We start from the raw sequence: 17,462 nt of genomic DNA, 5'->3' as shown, positions 1-17,462 counted from the left end.
CTCACCTTGGCTTTTCTTTGGCTTGCTCTTGAATTATTTCCTGCGCAGAGTGAAGGCCGTTCACTTTGGGGTCCCAGGACGAGACATTTGCTCTCCAGCAACAGTTTAATGGACGGGAAAGCTTACATATCTAAAGCAAAACCCTGGAGCAACATCTCGCCAGCAGGTCATGGAGGCAGTCTTCAGTCTGGGGATGGGAGGAGGTTGCCAATTATAGGGGAAATTGACGTCAGATGGACTGGTCAGTGGTTAACAAGGAAACCAGCAGAGGGGCACACCGCTCACCACCCCTCTGATAAGCTCTATGGTGATGTTCTGATCTAAAGGTTAGAACAAGCCACTGACTGGAGCCTGGGGCAAGTATGTAGGAAGGTCAGTCGTGTGAGTAGGTGTAGGTGAAGCAGGCGCTGGTCCGGCTGGGGATGTACAGCCACTCAAGATGGCAACCATTATGAATGGCCTGACCTACAAGAGTTTACAAAATTGGGAAGTCGGGTGAGTTCTCTCAGGGGTGGGGATGGGAGTGGAGGGCTGGGGCTCTGACTTTTAGTCCAGATGTGACCCTGGAGAAGTTTGGATGTGAAAGTACACTTGTGAATATTTTGATTGCCTTGATCAAAATCTGCTGACAGACAGCACAACCTTTCCCCAGGTGACTGGGGGAAGTTAATAACAGTCCTCCACTTTCCTAGGGTACCAACCAAGTTGTGGCAGTCTCCCTTTTTTATATAATTTCCCTTTATCTGCAGTAATAGAATCCTCATTGTTTAGCCGGCTATATAACTGGGTGGGAGAAAAATGACATTTCCCAGCCTCCTCTGCATTTTGGTTTAGTCATGTGACTTGGGTTTGGCCAACAGGATGGGAGCAGAGGGATTTGTGCAACTGTCAGAGAGCATTCTTGATAGAAGATGTGGTTTTCCTCACCCTCTTTCTCCCTCCTTCTGGCTTGACTGAGGGTGTGTTGGCACGATACTGTGATTTATACTAAGAAACATGTATTTGATCTTGTTTCTAGCATAGAGCTCCTACAACCCTTGGAATTTCCTAAGTGATAAAAGCCATGAAGGTGACTTCTGTTACTCTTAACAAGTCCCTTTCAAGCACCAGTGGGTATGTTAATTAGGTGTTTGGGGCAAGCTCCTGGATTAGCCTCAGGATGGGGACTGGTTGCCAGGGGAACCAACTCAGTGAGCAGAGGGTTAGAAATTTCATCTCCACCCCACCCCCCACCCCCGACTCCTGGGAGCAGCTGGAAATTGAATTAATCACCAACGGTCAAGGATTTAATCAATTATGACTCCACAAAAACCCAAAAGGACAGTGTTTGGAGAGCTTCCTGGTTGGTGAACAAAAAATGCCTCCCCATCCACACCCCGAAGTATGGATAAAGTGTGCAATAAAGCTACTCTTTTCTACTTCACCCAAAACTCTATCTCTGAGATTTGATCCGGCACCCATGTATAGAGAAGCTGAGCTTTCAACATCAGAGAAGGGCCTGATTCTATCTCCAGGTAGATGGTGTCAGAATTGAGTTAAATTGTAGGACATTTAGCTGGTGTCATAGAATTGTTTAATGTGGGAAACGTTACCACTCATGTGGTAACAGAAGTGACAGGAGTGAAGTATTAAGTAGAGGAGACAGAGTTGGATGATGCTCTGCAGCCCTTTTGGGTCAAGAGGTGACTGTGAGAAGAGAAACCACACACAGACGACCAATAACATAGGCAGAATCTGGGTCCTTAAGAGCTTTGTGGAGCACAGCTGCCACACAGGCTCCAGATTTTGGAGGGTAGCACCACTCCAAAAAACGCCTTTTTGCCAAGGCCAAAAAAAAAAAAAAGTTCAACTAAGTAAATTATAAAGGTCTCTTTTTCTTGTTTGGGGTTTTTTGTTTGTTTGTTTTTTGTTTTTTCGGCCATGCTGTGCAGCTTGCAGGATCTTAGTTCCCCAACCAGGGATGGAACTCAGACCCCCAGCAATGGAAGCGCAGAATCAGTCCTAACCACTGGACCACCAGGGAATTCCCAATTGTAAAGATCTTATTGGCTTCATTCAGTGATTTATGAACTGGGTAGCATCCCATCCAGCAGATAGAAAGGAGCTATGAGGAGCTGTACAAAATGAAAGACTTTTCATTTTGCCTTTTCATAGGCAGAAGAGGGCAGGACAAGGAAGTTACTAGCAAAGAGAGGATTGTGGCAAGGTCAAGCTCCTTTGGGAGATGGCAGGAGTCCATCAGGCAGATTACCTCATTAGTGCTGACCTTCCAAACTGATTGGTTTAAGATTCTACTCCTGGGAGAGGTTGAAACTGTATTTAAATTAGGTGTTAAGTCTTGGTTTGATGTAGGTTGAGCCCAAGTGAATCCATTTTGGGCCTATTGTCTTTTTTTTTAACAGCCCTAAGGATTATTTCAGTTTATTATTTTGAGAAATTCGGTGTAGGAGAAGCTCTGAAAACAGAAGCTACTCTTTTGTAAGAGGCATTTACATTTACAAGGAAAATCTTCATTTGTAAGTGTGTCTCCCTCTCTTTACCAGAAAGAAAGACTAATCACAAGAAACTCTTATCAATGAAGAAGGTGCCAACTTCAATCTACATAACAACTTTACCCTTGTTTCCCATGATTTTCCTGGTGACCCCAGAACTGTCCCCCACGCCCAGCACACACACCTTCTTTCGTCTTTAACTGAAGATGGTATAGAAACTGGTTAGGCCACCTCAGGGAATTAGTCAGTTTTGCTGGATCTCTCCCAGGTATACAGGAGATACACATGTTCATTAAAACTTGTAGGCTTTTCTTTTTCTTTTGGCCGCATGGCATGGTATGTGGAACTTCCCTGACCAGGGATGGAACCCGAATCGCCTGCAGTACAAGTGCAGAGTCTTAACCCTGGACCATCAGAGAAGTCCCTTTTCTCTGTTAATCCATCTTTTATTACAGGGGTCTCAGCTAAGAACTCAGGAGGGTAGAAGAAAAATTATTTTTCCTCCCCTACAACTTCCCTGGGTCTTGATCATGAGAGAGACATAAACTTCTACCTTGTTTAAGCCACGAGTATTTGGAGGTTTCTGTTACTCACAGCTGAATCCAATCCTATTTGAGACTCAAAATGGTGACTCACATTTCCTTGGCTGGCTCAAGTGTTTCACAGCTAGTTCAACTCTCCAAGCCTCACAATAGCTCTTTGAGGTAAAAAGCTTTTTCCCGATGAGGAAATGGAAGCTTCGGCACTCAGTGGTGAAGTGAGACAAGTGATGCTGGCTTTGTCTTTCCACAAGGCTGTGCCTGCAGTCACTGGATTAATCACAATGAGTCAGCCCTGTAATATCAGCCATGTGCCAGGGAAACCAGAAAGCACAAATTGTTCTTGGTCAGCCTTAACCTGAAATTAGTGATGTGCTGTGGTGGGTTCGTCCGTCTGGAAACCAGCTCCCGGACCAGAGGATACTCGTTTATAGGACCAAAACACATGCCAGGGAAACACGCAATGCCACTTCTCAGCTTCACAGAGAGACGCTTCAAAGCCCCAGGGGGAGTTTTTTGATGATGTTCTGCATAATGGACAGTGTTCTGTTTTGCTGAAGAACATATTTTAAACCAGAGAAAGCAAAAAATGGTCCGCAAAGAAATTTATTGGTGGGAGCCAGGGAAAACCAAAAAATGCAACCATGTTGTAGGGAAGCAAACTACACTGCCCTGAATTGTGTCCCTTTGGCCTGAAGATTAATGTAGGTTATTTTTAAGGCCCCAAAGACTCAGGAAGGACCTTTGACCTGCCTCCTTAGGCAGTTAGAGGACCTGTTCCAGGAAAAGAGCTATCACCATAGATAACTACAGTACGAACTAATGAGTAGACAGGAACATAGGGAAGTCTATTAAAATTAGTGAGTCTTCACTGTCTGTGCATGGCTCAGCAAACATTTATTTACCAAACATTTGTTTTTCCATCTCTTGTGAATTGCCTGCCCCGCCTCTACTGCCTGTGAAGTCCCAAAGTACTACACCTAATATCCTCTTTTGACTTTCTTCCTCCCTGACAATGTCAAGTCAAAGAACTCCTTAGCCTTGTAAATCCCAAGAATTTTTCTTTCCTAAAAGTTTTATAATTTTGGATTTTACATTTAATTCCAAGATTCATTTTGAATTAATGTTTGATTAAGGTGTGAGGCTTAAGTCTAGTTTCATTTTTTTGCACATGAATGTTCAATTGTTCCAGCACCATTTGTTGACAAGGCAATCCTTCCTCCATTGAAATGCTTTTGCACTTTCGTGAAAAAGGAGCTGAGGACTTCCCTGGTGGTACAGTGAATAGGAATCTGCCTGCCAATGCAGGGGACATGGGTTCCATCCCTGGTCCAGGGAGATCCACATGCCATGGAGCAACTGAGCCCATGAGCCACAACTGCTGAGCCTGTGATCTAAAGCCCTTGAGCTGCAACTACTGAGGCCAAGTGCTGCAACTACTGAAACCTGTGAGCCTAGAGTCTGTGCTCTGCAACAAGAGAAGCCACTGCAACTAAAAAAGAGTAGCCTTGCCTCAACTAGAGAAAGCATGCACGCAGCAACGAAGATCCAGAGTACCCAAAAATAAAGAAGAAAAAACAGGACGGGGAACTGAGAAAAATCCAAATCAAAAGAGGATTAATAGGAAAAAAACAAGCTGAGCCTATTTGAGTGGGTACATTTCTGGGTTTTCTGTTCTGTTCATTGATCAATGTTTCTATGTGCCTATCTCTGACAATATAACACTGTCTTGATTAGTGTAACTATACAGTAAGACTTAAGTCTTCACATAGAGTGATTCCTCCCCCTTTACCATCTTCTGTCAGGATTAGCTTAACTATTCTATGGCCTCTGTCTTTCTGTATAAACTTTAAAGATGCTTGTCTTAAGTCTACCAAGGACTTTGCTGAGATTGTGATTCTGTAGGAGGGCAAAATTTGCTGCCCCAAAATGTGTCTCTCTGGCATAAGGATTATTTTAGGATGGTTATTTTTTAAGAAACAGTAGACCTGGGAGGTACTCTGAAATCCAAGCAGAAGTTACATTTTTGTAAGAGACCTTTATTGTAGAAGGGAAATCTCCTTTATAAGGGTGTCTCCCACACAGTACCAGGAAGAGGTGGATAACCTTACCTCTAGAAACTTATCAGCGGAGAAGGTATGGACTTAAACCTGCACAACCACCTTACCTTTGTCTCACTGTGCTTTTCCTGGTCACCTCCACAACTGATGTCCCCCAGCACCAACATCCTCTTTTGTCTTTAGCTGAAGATGGTATTTAAGGTGAAGGCTTTGGCCATTTTGGTGAGTTATTCAGTTCTCTGGGGTCTCTCCCATGTATACATGTTTGCCAAACATTTGTTTGATTTTCTGCCATTAATCTATTTCTAGTGTACTGTTCATCTCTGTTTGTTTGTTCTTTAGTTCTTCTAGGTCTTTGGTAAACATTTCTCACATCTTCTCCATTCTTTTTCCAAGATCCTGGATCATCTTCACTATCATTATTCTGAATTCTTTTTCTGGAGAACTGATACCTTTAAATGTTGACTCTTCCAATCCATGAACAGTGTGTCTTGTTTAGATCTTCGGTCCTTTCATCAGCATTTCATAGAGAGGCTGTATATGTTTTGTTACATGTATATGTTAAGCATTTGGAGTGATTGTAAATGGTATTTGTTTTTAATTTCTGTTTCTATGTGTTCATTGCTTATGGGGACTTCCCTGGCAGTCCAATGGTTAAGACTCTGTGCTTCCACTGCAGGGGCCACAGGTTTGATCCTTGGTCGGGGAACTAAGATCCCACATGCCACTCGGTGTGTGGCCAAAAAAAAAGAAAAAGAAATATGAATGATCTTTGTGTATTGATCTTGTTCCCTGTGATCTTACTGAATATACTTTTTAGTTCTAGGAATCTGGGATATATTATTTGGAATTTGCTATGTAGAAAATTATATCATTTGCAAATAAGGCCAGTTTTATTTCTTTCAAATATGTAGGTCTTTTATTTCTTTTTCTTAACTCATGACTCTAGCTAGAATTTCCAGTATTATGGTGAATAGAAGTGGTGAGAGTGGACATCCTCCCTGTGTTGCTGAGTTTATGGGAAAACATTCAGTCCTTCACCAGTAAGTATGATATTAGCTGCAGATTTCTTCTAAATGCTTCTTTCTCAAGTTCAGACCATTCTCCTCTATTTCTAACTTGCTGAGTGTTTTTATCATGAATGGGTATTGGATTTTTGCCAAATGCTTTTTCTGTACCAACTAGCATGATTATATGATTTTCTTCAGTTTGTTGATATGTTAGATTACATTGATTTTCAAAGGTTCAGGCAGCCTTACACACCTGGAGTAAATTCCACTTGGTCATGGCATACAATTCTTTTGGAATCTTTTTTTAAGTCATTTCCTCTGAACTTCAATGATTAGCTCCAGAAGAGAAAAATTTCCACAGGTGAAAAATGTCACATCAAATCTAGAGGCCGGGGAGTTTACTGTGGGTCTGGAGCGTAGAGATCTGGATTCAAAACTTTTCCAAGTTACTTCTAACATTATCTAAACCTTAGTTTCTAAATACATCTGTAAAACGGGGATAAGAATGCCTGAATGAGAGAATTTGATGATCAGACACTGACTCTGACACATAATAGTCAATAATGGTACCCATTTGAATGCCACAGCAACAAGCATTTGGAATAGATTAGAAACAGCGTATAAAGGCAGTTATATATAATATTAGGACTAGGACATTGAGGTAACATTGCAGGATTTCCGTAAATGATCATGATCTCAATCTTTTACCCTTGGGGTTGTTTTTCATCTTATTAGATGCTTTAATAATAGATATCACTGTGAGACACTAAGAGGGTCCTTCAAAGACATTCACATTATTAGTTATTAACTTATTAAATGAAACAACCATTAGCGCTCTGTGGGCCTCTACAGATCCTCGCTGCAGGAGCCGCACACCCATTAGCCACCTGGTTTGCACATTCCACTTCACCCTGCCTCTTCAAGTCCATCAAAGAGCACCTCAATTCTACCTTCTAATTGCCCAGGTGCTCTTCGAAATGCCCAATCTTGCTTCTTTTGATCTAACTAAGTCTTTAAACAGGGAATAAATAAGACTAGTCTACTTTTTAGTGATGACGCAAGAAAATAAATTGGCTGAGAAAATTAATCAACAAAATAGTCCTGGGCTTTACTTTCAACCCCATGCTCTTTGAAAATATATAAGGAATCAAAGTGATCTATGACAGTGGCTTTCAAATATTCACGATTGTGACCCCCCCAATGAGAGTACATTTTTATATTGGGCTCCAGTATACACATACACATTTATCAGATCAGTCGCTCAGTCGTGTCTGACTCTTTGCAACCCCATGAATTGCAGCACGCCAGGCCTCCCTGTCCATCACCAACTCCCGGAGTTCACTGAGACTCACGTCCATCGAGTCAGTGATGCCATCCAGCCATCTCATCCTCTGTCATCCCCTTCTCCTCCTGTCCCCAATCCCTCCCAGCATCAGGGTCTTTTCCAATGAGTCAACTCTTCACATGAGGTGGCCTAAGTATTGGAGTTTCAGCTTCAGCATCATTCCTTCCAAAGAAATCCCAGGGATGATCTCCTTCAGAATGGACTGGTTGGATCTCCTTGCAGTCCAAGGGACCCTCAAGAGTCTTCTCCAACACCACAGTTCAAAAGCATCAATTCTTTGGCGCTTAGCCTTCTTCACAGTCCAACTCTCACATCCATACATGACCACAGGAAAAACCATAGCCTTGACTAGACGAACGTTTGTTGGCAAAGTAATGTCTCTGCTTTTGAATATGCTATCTAGGTTGGTCATAACTTTCCTTCCAAGGAGTAAGCGTCTTTTAAATTCATGGCTGCAGTCACCATCTGTAGTGATTTTGGAGCCCAGAAAAATAAAGTCTGACACTATTTCCACTGTTTCCACTGTTTCCACTGTTTCCCCATCTATTTCCCATGAAGTGGTGGGACTGGATGCCATGATCTTCGTTTTCTGAATGTTGAGCTTTAAGCCAACTTTTTCACTCTCCACTTTCACTTTCATCAAGAGGCTTTTAGTTCCTCCTCACTTTCTGCCATAAGGGTGGTGTCATCTGCATATCTGAGGTTATTGATATTTCTCCCAGCAGTCCAGCGTTTCTCATGATGTACTCTGCATATAAGTTAAATAAACAGGGTGACAATATACAGCCTTGACGCACTCCTTTTCCTATTTGGAACCAGTCTGTTGTTCCATGTCCAGTTCTAACTGTTGCTTCCTGACCTGCATATAGGTTTCTCAAGAGGCAGATCAGGTGGTCTGGTATTCCCATCTCTTTCAGAATTTTCCACAGTTTATTGTGATCCACACAGTCAAAGGCTTTGGCATAGTCAATAAATCAGAAATAGATGTTTTTCTGGAACTCTCTTGCTTTTTCCATGATCCAGCGGATGTTGGCAATTTGATCTCTGGTTCCTCTGCCTTTTCTAAAACCAGCTTGAACATCAGGAAGTTCACAGTTCATATATATAACTGAAACAAAAATTTAATGAAATAATGCCTTTCTTAATATCTGTGATGCTTGCTGAAATTTCCCTGAATACCTTGTCACTATTATTTTTCTAATATTTACTTATTTGGCTGTGTTGGGTCTCAGTTGCAGCACTCAGGGTGTTTGTTACATAATGCGGGATCTTTCCTTGTGTTTGTTACATAATGCGGGATCTTTCCTTGTGGTACACAGATTCTCTAGTTGTGGCGCTCAGGCTCAGTAGTCGCAGTGCACCAGCTTAGTTGCCCTGCAGCATGTGGGATCTTAGTTCCCCCACCCTTAGTTCCCACAATCCCTGCATTGCAAGGCAGATTCTTAACCACTGGACCAAGAGGGAAGTTCCATGTCACTATTATTTTTTAATGCTGGTTGCCACTACCAATGCCATGACCCACTAATGGATCGTGAGCAAGCCACAAGTGGGCCTCGGCCTCAAGGTCATATATTGCAGACAGAACTCCCACTAGGCCACTGGGAACCACAGTGGTGGCCCTCCATGGGCCTCCCTGCAGGTTGGTGTTTCACTCAGTCTGGTTGTGAACAAAAACTCTTTCTCCTCTCAGGAGCACAGTAGTAAAAGTCAGCAACATTTCAAGGGAACTCCCTTGAAAAGTGCAAATGTTTGTCTAAGTGCTTCTAAATTTTCTGTGCCTGGAACACAAATAGAAGGAACATAAGCAACATTCATTCAGCCACTGAAGTCTGCCAGGCTCACTGTGGAGGGGCCGTGTTTCACTCCAGCTTTGTACCCTAGGCCTCAGGTAGACATACACCCAAGAGCTCTAAGACGAGAGGTTGCCTGTGACTCCTCCAATCAGCTCATCCCCTGTGACTGCGTGCATGCGTGGAGGGCAGGGAGTGGAGATCGAGTTGCCACTGACGCTTAAAACATGAAAATGCCTCTGGGATAATCTTCCTCTGCTCTGTGAAGCTATGGGGCCAAGTGCAAATGGAAAGCCAGGACGCACTCCTTGCTCTTGGGGGAAACCTGAACAATCTCAGAGCAGGAAATGAAGAGTCCTGTTTGATAACAGAAAAAGGGAGTATCTTTCAAGATAAAAGAAACTTTGGTTATACATGTAACACTTTAAAAGGAGGGCGATTTCTGTATTTTTCTCTCAGCTGTGTCACACCATCTCCCCAGTGTTGGTGTTCTGTGGAGAGAAATATGACTTTATTTTGTGCAACTTTTGGGGACTTCCCTGGTGGTCCAGTGGTTAAGACTCCGTGCTTCCATGGCAGGAGGCATGGGTTCCATTCCTGGTTGGGGAAGTAAAAACTCATGTCCCACATGCCATGTGTCATGGCCAAGAAAGAAAAAATACTTGTGGTATTTTGTGCAAGTTTAGGCTAACTGGTGTTCCCAGAAGTGTTTGTTCATTTGGAACTCTGAGCAGCAGTTTTCAGGACCTATGGAGCTGGGATAAGGAAGGGACTGCCCAGCAAGAAGGCAGGCAGGCTGAGGATCGAACTTGACTGACCCCTTTGGTTCTGATGGACCCCTGGAAATTCCAAAGATCAAACTTCTGGAGGTTTTAATACTGGCATGGAAAACATTTGTTTAAAGGGTAAATATGAACCTCCTGTCTATATTTTCTCTCCCCTTTCTTGAAAGAACCAATACAGTGAGGCCACAGCATTCCTATAGGCTAAAGTAAACACTGTTTTCAAAGCCTAGTTAGGGTGCTGGAAGGAGAGAAAGCCTGGGGCTAGTGACTCACTCACCAGATTGCCCCCTCAAGCCTCTATTTCTTCTGACAATTCTGAGCAGTCCAGACTTGATTCTATCAGGGGAGCTGCCTGGAGTCTCTACTGCTTTGGAGCATTGCCAGTGTTCACCAATATTCCCAGTTCTCCCCTTCCTTCTGGGCACACGGGGAATCCATACTTCCCTGCCTTGCTAAAGTGCAGTTGTGTGACATTTTTGGCCAGTAAAAAGTGAGAAACAACAGGTGTCACATCTGGGTGGAAGCATTTTGGAGCAATGATTCTCCCAAGCTTGCTTTCTCCATTGCAGCAAATCCCAGGGCCCAAGTGGCAGATCCTTCCTCAGCCTTGGTTCCTGAATGGCTACAAGGCACAGAGCCCCCCTAATAAGTCCATGTTGGACGTGTAGCATGACCAAGAAATAACCCTCAGTCAGCCACCAAGGTTGGGGGTTGTTTGTTACCATAGCATAACGAGGTCCATCCTGACGGGCCCATGGATTTGCTTAGCATAACCCACAGGACCTTAACTTTTCTCAAGGTACTAATTAGCCAATGATGGGGTAAGAAACTTACTGAACTCCAAACTGGGAACTCTCCACTCTGCTTTCTCTCATGAGAGCTCATAATGGCCACAATTCGCTGGGAACTCGTTCCAGGCAGCTCTGGATCTGTTTGGCAGTAAGGAACTCCCACGTTCCCAGAATTCTACTGGGCTGGGTAGCTCTATAAAAATCTGTTCCCTGGAGGCTATTTCAGCGCTTATACTTGTTTAGAAACATTCAGCCAAACAAATGTTCATTAAACAGCTCACCACCTCACCACCAGGCAGAATTGGAGCAGCATTTTGAAGCTGACTCTCAAGAACCCACTCCAAATTAAAGGATGGACATTCCTCCCAGGGCAGCACCTTGTTCCTCAGAAACACAGGCTGCTGTGGATGCACATGGTTACCCAATGCAGAGATCTCGCCTCCAGGATTCTCGTGATCCTCATTCAGTTACCATGGCCACAACACACGGTTTGAACAAACAACATTTCTGACCTCATCTGGTTCTCACATTTGAAAAGTAAGACATTTGGAGAACGAATTTATTTTGAAACCTTAAAAATCAACTGATGAATTAAGAATTTTGAGTACTGTGATCAAATGAATACAAGCCATGACCTAGGAACCTCATTTTCCACCCGCATGAAAAATGACTGCCTAAAAAATCATTTTGACAACTGCTGAAATTTCTATATAGTTTCTATTTTAAATAATAGTATTCTACCAGTGATAAAGTTCGTGACTGTGATAGTGCCACTGTGGATAAGAGAAGGTCCTTGTTCTTAGGAAATATACATTGAGGTATGTATAAGTAAAGAGGCATGATGTTTACAACTAACTCAAACTGTTTGTGAGAAATGATAATAACAAAGAGAGAGACAAAACAAATACAATACAATGTTAGCAAATGAGAAACCTATTATTCTTGCAACTTTTCTGTAGGTTTGAGAGTTTTCCAAAGAAAACATTTAAAAAACCATGTATGTTCCAGATTAGTGACTTTCAAACTTTTTTAACAATAAACCACAATATAAATTGTATGCAGCAATCCAGACACACACACACATATATAAAATCTGAACAAATGCATACAGATTAAATTAAAAAATCCACAAAATAACACTTATTACACAAAGTTCTGTGACTTTTTGGTTATACCTTATTTTTTTTTAATGCCAGCTGAGACCCATTGAGCTGATGACCGCTAACGGTCATAATCCATCGGAACACTCCTGCCCTCAGTGGTGCTTTCTGCAACATTTCTAATACCTAGTGTTACCTGGAGACACAGAAGAAGCACTATGCCCTTGAAGAACACAGCTCTGTGCACCCTGAATCCATGTGGGCTTTGAAAACCCAGCCCTTCAAATACAGAGAGAGGACATTAAGATTAGAGACTGCCAGAGTGTCACAAAGGCAGTCATCATTACACATGTGTGGAGGATGACTTGAGCACATACATAGAGACACACAGCCCCTGCTCTGGCATTCTGGCCTGGGAGCTTACAGTTGGCCACCTTGCACCCTGGAAAATCTCTCAGCACCCCCTGCCCAGCTACTGGCTGCCACCTTTTCTCCTAGCCCCGAAGTGCAAAGCTCATGATAATTCCCACACCTAATAGGATCGTCCAAGCTGGAGACTCCCTGCTCCGCTAATATAGCATCTCTTGTGTCTTTCCAAAACACAAAGCAAAGAGGATTTTGTGGCCTCCTCGGGAGAGTAACAATGCATGTTTGCACACAAAAGACCCTTGAAAAGTCCTGCAGAAGAGAAACCTGTTTAATCTTTTTTTTTTTAACCTTAAGATTTTACAAATATATTTGTCCACAGACAATACCCCTCCTCTTTTTTTCCCTACCCTGCCCTAAAGTTCTTTTGAAGCTAAGGCCACCCCTGGGAATAAGTGCAGAGTAATGAATCTTTGTTTTAAACACCTCCTGACACATCTGGAACCACAGGAACCACCTCCACTACCTTGGGTCTAAGTCCCCTTCCCACTGGCCTTCTGTCCTACCCATCTTCCTGGACCCTAGTGTCCCCAGGCTCCTGGAGGAGGGGGAGGAGGGTTGTACTAGAAAACAAAGGGATTGGACTTAATGGTTGCCCCACCAGGAGAACTGGCACAATTTTTAGTACTTAGCGAATGGATTAACTGGCGTGCTGCAGTCCATGGGGTCGCAAAGAGTCGGACACGACTGAGCGACTGAACTGAACTGAATGGATTAACTCTAATTCAGGCATGCAGACCCAGTTTCCTAGAAGATGGGGGTGGGGAGGGGCAGGGATGGAGTTCTGTAGCCACAGAAACTTCCAATTCCTAGTCTTCTCACCAGAGGGCACCTGTTCATTGTTGCTTCTCTTTTTCAACTGATGCTCATGTGACAAGAGCAGAAATCCATAAACCCCACCCTCCCACACAGGGTATTTCCCAAGGTCCTCCTCTTCCCAGGTCACCTCTGATGGCAGACTGGTCCTTCCATCCTTCGCTGAAACTTCCACTCCCTGCCCCCATCCTGTGCCCCTCTCCCCACCAACCACCATCCAGCCCAGTTAACAACCTCCCCTCTGCCCCGCCAAGGCAGTCTGGGCCACCCTGGTGTGGCACAGTCAGTCCCTCTGGAGGACAAACAGCACGTGCTGGGCCACACTGAGCAGGAGACCAGAGCCCACGAGAAACGGGGTCTTGTGGCCCGAGCCGCCTACCCCGAGAGAGGGAAGGCTGTCGGACAGCGAGGTGTTGACCGGCCCCTTAGTGGTATTGGCTGCCTCCGCCACCGGGGCCCTCGGGGCCAACAGCTTCGAGAGGAGGCTGCTGAACCTGCTCACTGTGGTGGCCGCCGGCTCTGGGGATGAGCCGGGACTGGAAGCCGTGAGGTTCAGCTCGTCAGGGTCCACACAGAAGCCTTCGGAGGAGCGCCCGAAGGCCACCTGGCGGAGGTCGAGGCCAGCCACCGAGCCCGGAGAGGCGCAGGGCACGTCAGCGGTGCGCCCAAAGCTCTCCATCCAGTCCCGCAGCCACTCCAGGCGGCAGTCGCAGCGCCACGGGTTGCGGAAGAGGAAGAGGCGGCCCAGGAAGAAGCCGGGCTGGAAGGCAGCCCAGGCAAGCACAGTGAGGTGATTGCCGTTGAGATGCAGGGCCAGGAGGCCCGAGAGGTTCTGGAAGGCGCCCTCCTCCACGAAGGCGATGCGGTTGCGGTCCAGGTAGAGCAGCTCGAGCTCGGCCAGCTCGGCAAACCAGGCGCGCACCACGCGGCCCAGCGCATTGCCGCCCAGGTTGAGCGTGCGCAGGCGGCGGAGGCCGAGGAAGGCATCGGCCGGCAGCGCGGCCAGCAGGTTGTCGTTGAGCAGCAGGTGTTCCAGGGCGCTGCAGTCGCGGAAGGCGCCGCCGTGCACGGCGCGCACGCGGTTGCCCTGCAGGCTGAGCGAGCGCAGGCGGCGCAGGCCCAGCAGCGAGCTGGAGGCCACGGCCTCGATGCGGCTGCGCTCCAGGTGCGCATGCGTCAGGTTGGCCAGGCCGCGCAGCGCGCCGGGCACGCGGCGGAACAGGTTGTCGAAGGCGGCGAGCTCGCGCAGAGCGGGCAGCTCGGCCAGAAGGCGCTCGGGCACGCTGAAGAGGCGGCAGACTGTCAGGTCGAGGCGACGCAGGCGGCCGAGAGCGGTGAAGGTGCGCGCGTGCAGGTAGCGCAGGTCGCCGTTGTGCGCCAGGCTCAGCTCGGCCAGGCGCGGCAGGCCCTTGAAGGCGCCGGGCGTGATGAAGGACAGGTTGTTGTGGCGCAGCGACAGGCGGCGCAGCGACGGCAGCGTGCCAAAGGCCCGCTCGCCCAGGAAGCGCAGGCCGTTGCGGTCCAGGTCGATGGAGGCCGCCTCGCACGGGAACTCGGCCGGCACCCTCAGGAGGCCCGCGCGGTCGCAGCGCACGGAGCAGCGGCGCTCCACGCTGCTGCAAACGCAGGCGGCCGGGCAGGCGTTCACGCAGGTGTCCTCGGCAGCCCGGGTGCTGGGCAGGCCGAGGACCATCGCTAATGGGGACGGGGCGGGGAGGGAGGAGAAAAGACAGAAAAGGCAGCTGTCAGCCACAGGATCTCCCCAGGTTGGATCCTATCCCTCCGCGTGGCGGGATGCAGCCATCCACCAAGTTCTCAAACGTCCCGCGCGGCACTAGTTCCACCTTCCAGACCTTACTCAGGTTTTCCCACCCATCATGTCCTTTCCCTTGGCTTTCCAGTTCTGTTCATCAGCAAAACTCAACTGGAATCCGGCACCTGACCCCACCCTAACTACTCTTCTCCTGCCTGTATGATCGCTTGTGCTCTCCTAGAATAGGGCCCAGGAGGCTCGTTGTCTGCATGCATAGACGGACCTGAACAGCATCACTGTGATCTCTGCTCTAGTCTTGTGCTGCCCAGTCCCTAGCCCCTAGCCACACTTGGCTGTTGAACATTTGAAATGTGACTAGCCTGAACTGAGGTGTGCTCAAAGTGAAAAATACACACCAGATCCCAAAGACTTGGTAGCAAAAGAAGGTATTTTAAACATTTTTTTTCTTTTTGGCCTGGGAGACATGCAGGATCTCTGTTCCCTGACCAAGGACTGATTTGTGCTCCCTGCAACTGGAAGCACGGAGTCTTAACCACTAGACCACCAGAGAAGTCCAAAAAAAATTATTTTAACTATCTCATCAATTTTTATATTGGTTACATGTTAAAATGATACTTTAGATATATTGGCTTAGCTAATATATTAAAATCAATAGCAGTGGTTTCTTTTTACCTTTTTTATTGGCCTGCTTATAGAGAATTAATGGCAACCCACTGCAGTATTCTTGCCTGGAGAATCCCATGAGCGGAGGAGCCTGGTGGGTTACAGTCCACTGGATCGCAAGGAGTCGGACACGACTGAGCGACTTCACTTGCACTTTCTTTCACTTTCAGAGAATTTAAACATGTGTGGCTTGCATTATATTTCTATTGGTGCTGCTATAGTCCCTCCCACCATAAGAATTCAATTCCTGAAAACCCCTACTGAGTAAATTAAGCCTCATGAAGAAGGGAGAATTAGGGACTTCCCTGGTGTTTCTCATGATGTACTCTGCATATAAGTTAAATAAGCAGGGTGACAGTATACAGTCTTGACGAACTCCTTTTCCTATTTGGAACCAGTCTGTTGTTCCATGTCCAGTTCTAACTGCTGCTTCCTGACCTGCATATAGGTTTCTCAAGAGGCAGGTCAGGTGGTCTGGTATTCCCATCTCTTTCAGAATTTTCCACAGTTTATTATAACCCACACAGTCAAAGGCTTTGGCATAGTCAATAAAGCAGATGTTTTTCTGGAACTCTCTTGCTTTTTCCATGATCCAGCGGATGTTGGCAATTTGATCTCTGGTTCCTCTGCCTTTTCTAAAACCAGCTTGAACATCAGGAAGTTCACGGTTCATGTACTGTTGAAGCCTGGCTTTGAGAATTTTGAGCATTACTTTACTAGCATGTGAGATGAGTGCAATTGTGCATCATGAGAAACGCTGGGCTGGAAGAAGCACAAGCTGGAATCAAGATTTCTGGGAGAAATATCAATAACCTCAGCTATGCAGATGACACCACCCTTATGGCAGAAAGTGAAGAGGAACTCAAAAGCCTCTTGATGAAAGTGAAAGAGGAGAGTGAAAAAGTTGGCTTAAAGCTCAACATTCAGAAAACGAAGATCATGGCATCTGGTGCCATCACTTCATGGGAAATAGATGGGGAAACAGTGGAAACAGTGTCAGACTTTATTTTTGGGGGCTCCAAAATCACTGCAGATGGTGACTGCAGCCATGAAATTAAAGACACTTACTCCTTGGAAGAAAAGTTATGACCAACCTAGATACCATATTGAAAAGCAGAGACCTTACTTGGCCAACAAAGCTCCATCTAGTCAAGGCTATGGTTTTTCCAGTGGTCATGTATGGATGTGAGAGTTGGACTGTGAAGAAAGCTGAGTGCTGAAGAATTGATGCTTTTGAACTGTGGTGTTGGAGAAGACTCTTGAGAATCCCTTGGACTGCAAGGAGATCCAACCAGTCCATTCTAAAGGAGATCAGCCCTGGGTGTTCTTTGGAAGGAATGATGCTAACACTGAAACTCCAGTACTTTGGCCACCTCATGCGAAGAGTTGACTCATTGGAAAAGGCTCTGATGCTGGGAGGGATTGGGGGCAGGAGGAGAAGGGGATGACAGAAGATGAGATGGCTGGATGGCATCACCGACTCGATGGACATGGGTTTGAGTGAACTCCGGGAGTTGGTGATGGACAGGGAGGCCTGTGCTGTGATTCATGGGGTCGCAAAGAGTCGGACACAACTGAGCAACTGAACTGAACTGAACTGGTCTTCCTACTGCAGGGGGCATGGGTTTGATCCCTGTTGGGGGAACTAAGATCCCACATGTGATACGGCAAGGTCAAAAAATGGGGTGGACAATTAGGGACTAGATTGGGAAAACCTATCAATCTTTTTCTCTAACGGTCACTATACGTAAGCCATAATGACAGCACACTAAATAAACTATCATCTCACACATCTCAAAAAGTACTTATGGACACTGTGTGGTTAACTTCCATTCACCAGCCTTTGTTCTCTAGAGCCTTTTTTGCACATT

At 45.9% G+C, this 17,462-nt stretch overlaps 1 protein-coding gene and 1 long non-coding RNA gene across 3 annotated transcripts in view; one reads left to right on the top strand and one right to left on the bottom strand.

The window, feature by feature from the left end:
- Positions 1-6: 6 nt before the first annotated feature.
- On the top strand, positions 7-12,236 carry LOC123332015. 2 transcript variants are annotated; one of them, XR_006548846.2, is made up of 2 exons: positions 7-495; positions 12,009-12,236. It is a non-coding gene; the product is annotated as an uncharacterized LOC123332015 (long non-coding RNA). The 2 variants fall into 2 exon arrangements; XR_006548845.2 differs by lacking the exon at positions 7-495 and adding an exon at positions 6,061-6,134.
- Positions 10,820-17,462, bottom strand: part of NYX (nyctalopin) — a 26,086-nt gene continuing 19,443 nt past the window's right edge. The window contains exon 3 of the mRNA XM_025276412.3: positions 10,820-14,849. Within this exon, the coding sequence (XP_025132197.1) occupies positions 13,438-14,849 (1,412 nt within the window). The 3' untranslated portion in view covers positions 10,820-13,437. The remainder of the gene's footprint in view (positions 14,850-17,462) is intronic.

This window comes from Bubalus bubalis, chromosome X, assembly GCF_019923935.1.
Source record: "Bubalus bubalis isolate 160015118507 breed Murrah chromosome X, NDDB_SH_1, whole genome shotgun sequence".
NCBI classification, from domain to species: domain Eukaryota; kingdom Metazoa; phylum Chordata; class Mammalia; order Artiodactyla; family Bovidae; genus Bubalus; species Bubalus bubalis.
The sequence above is the reverse complement of the archived record's forward strand: the minus strand, read 5'-3'. Positions and strand labels throughout refer to the sequence as shown.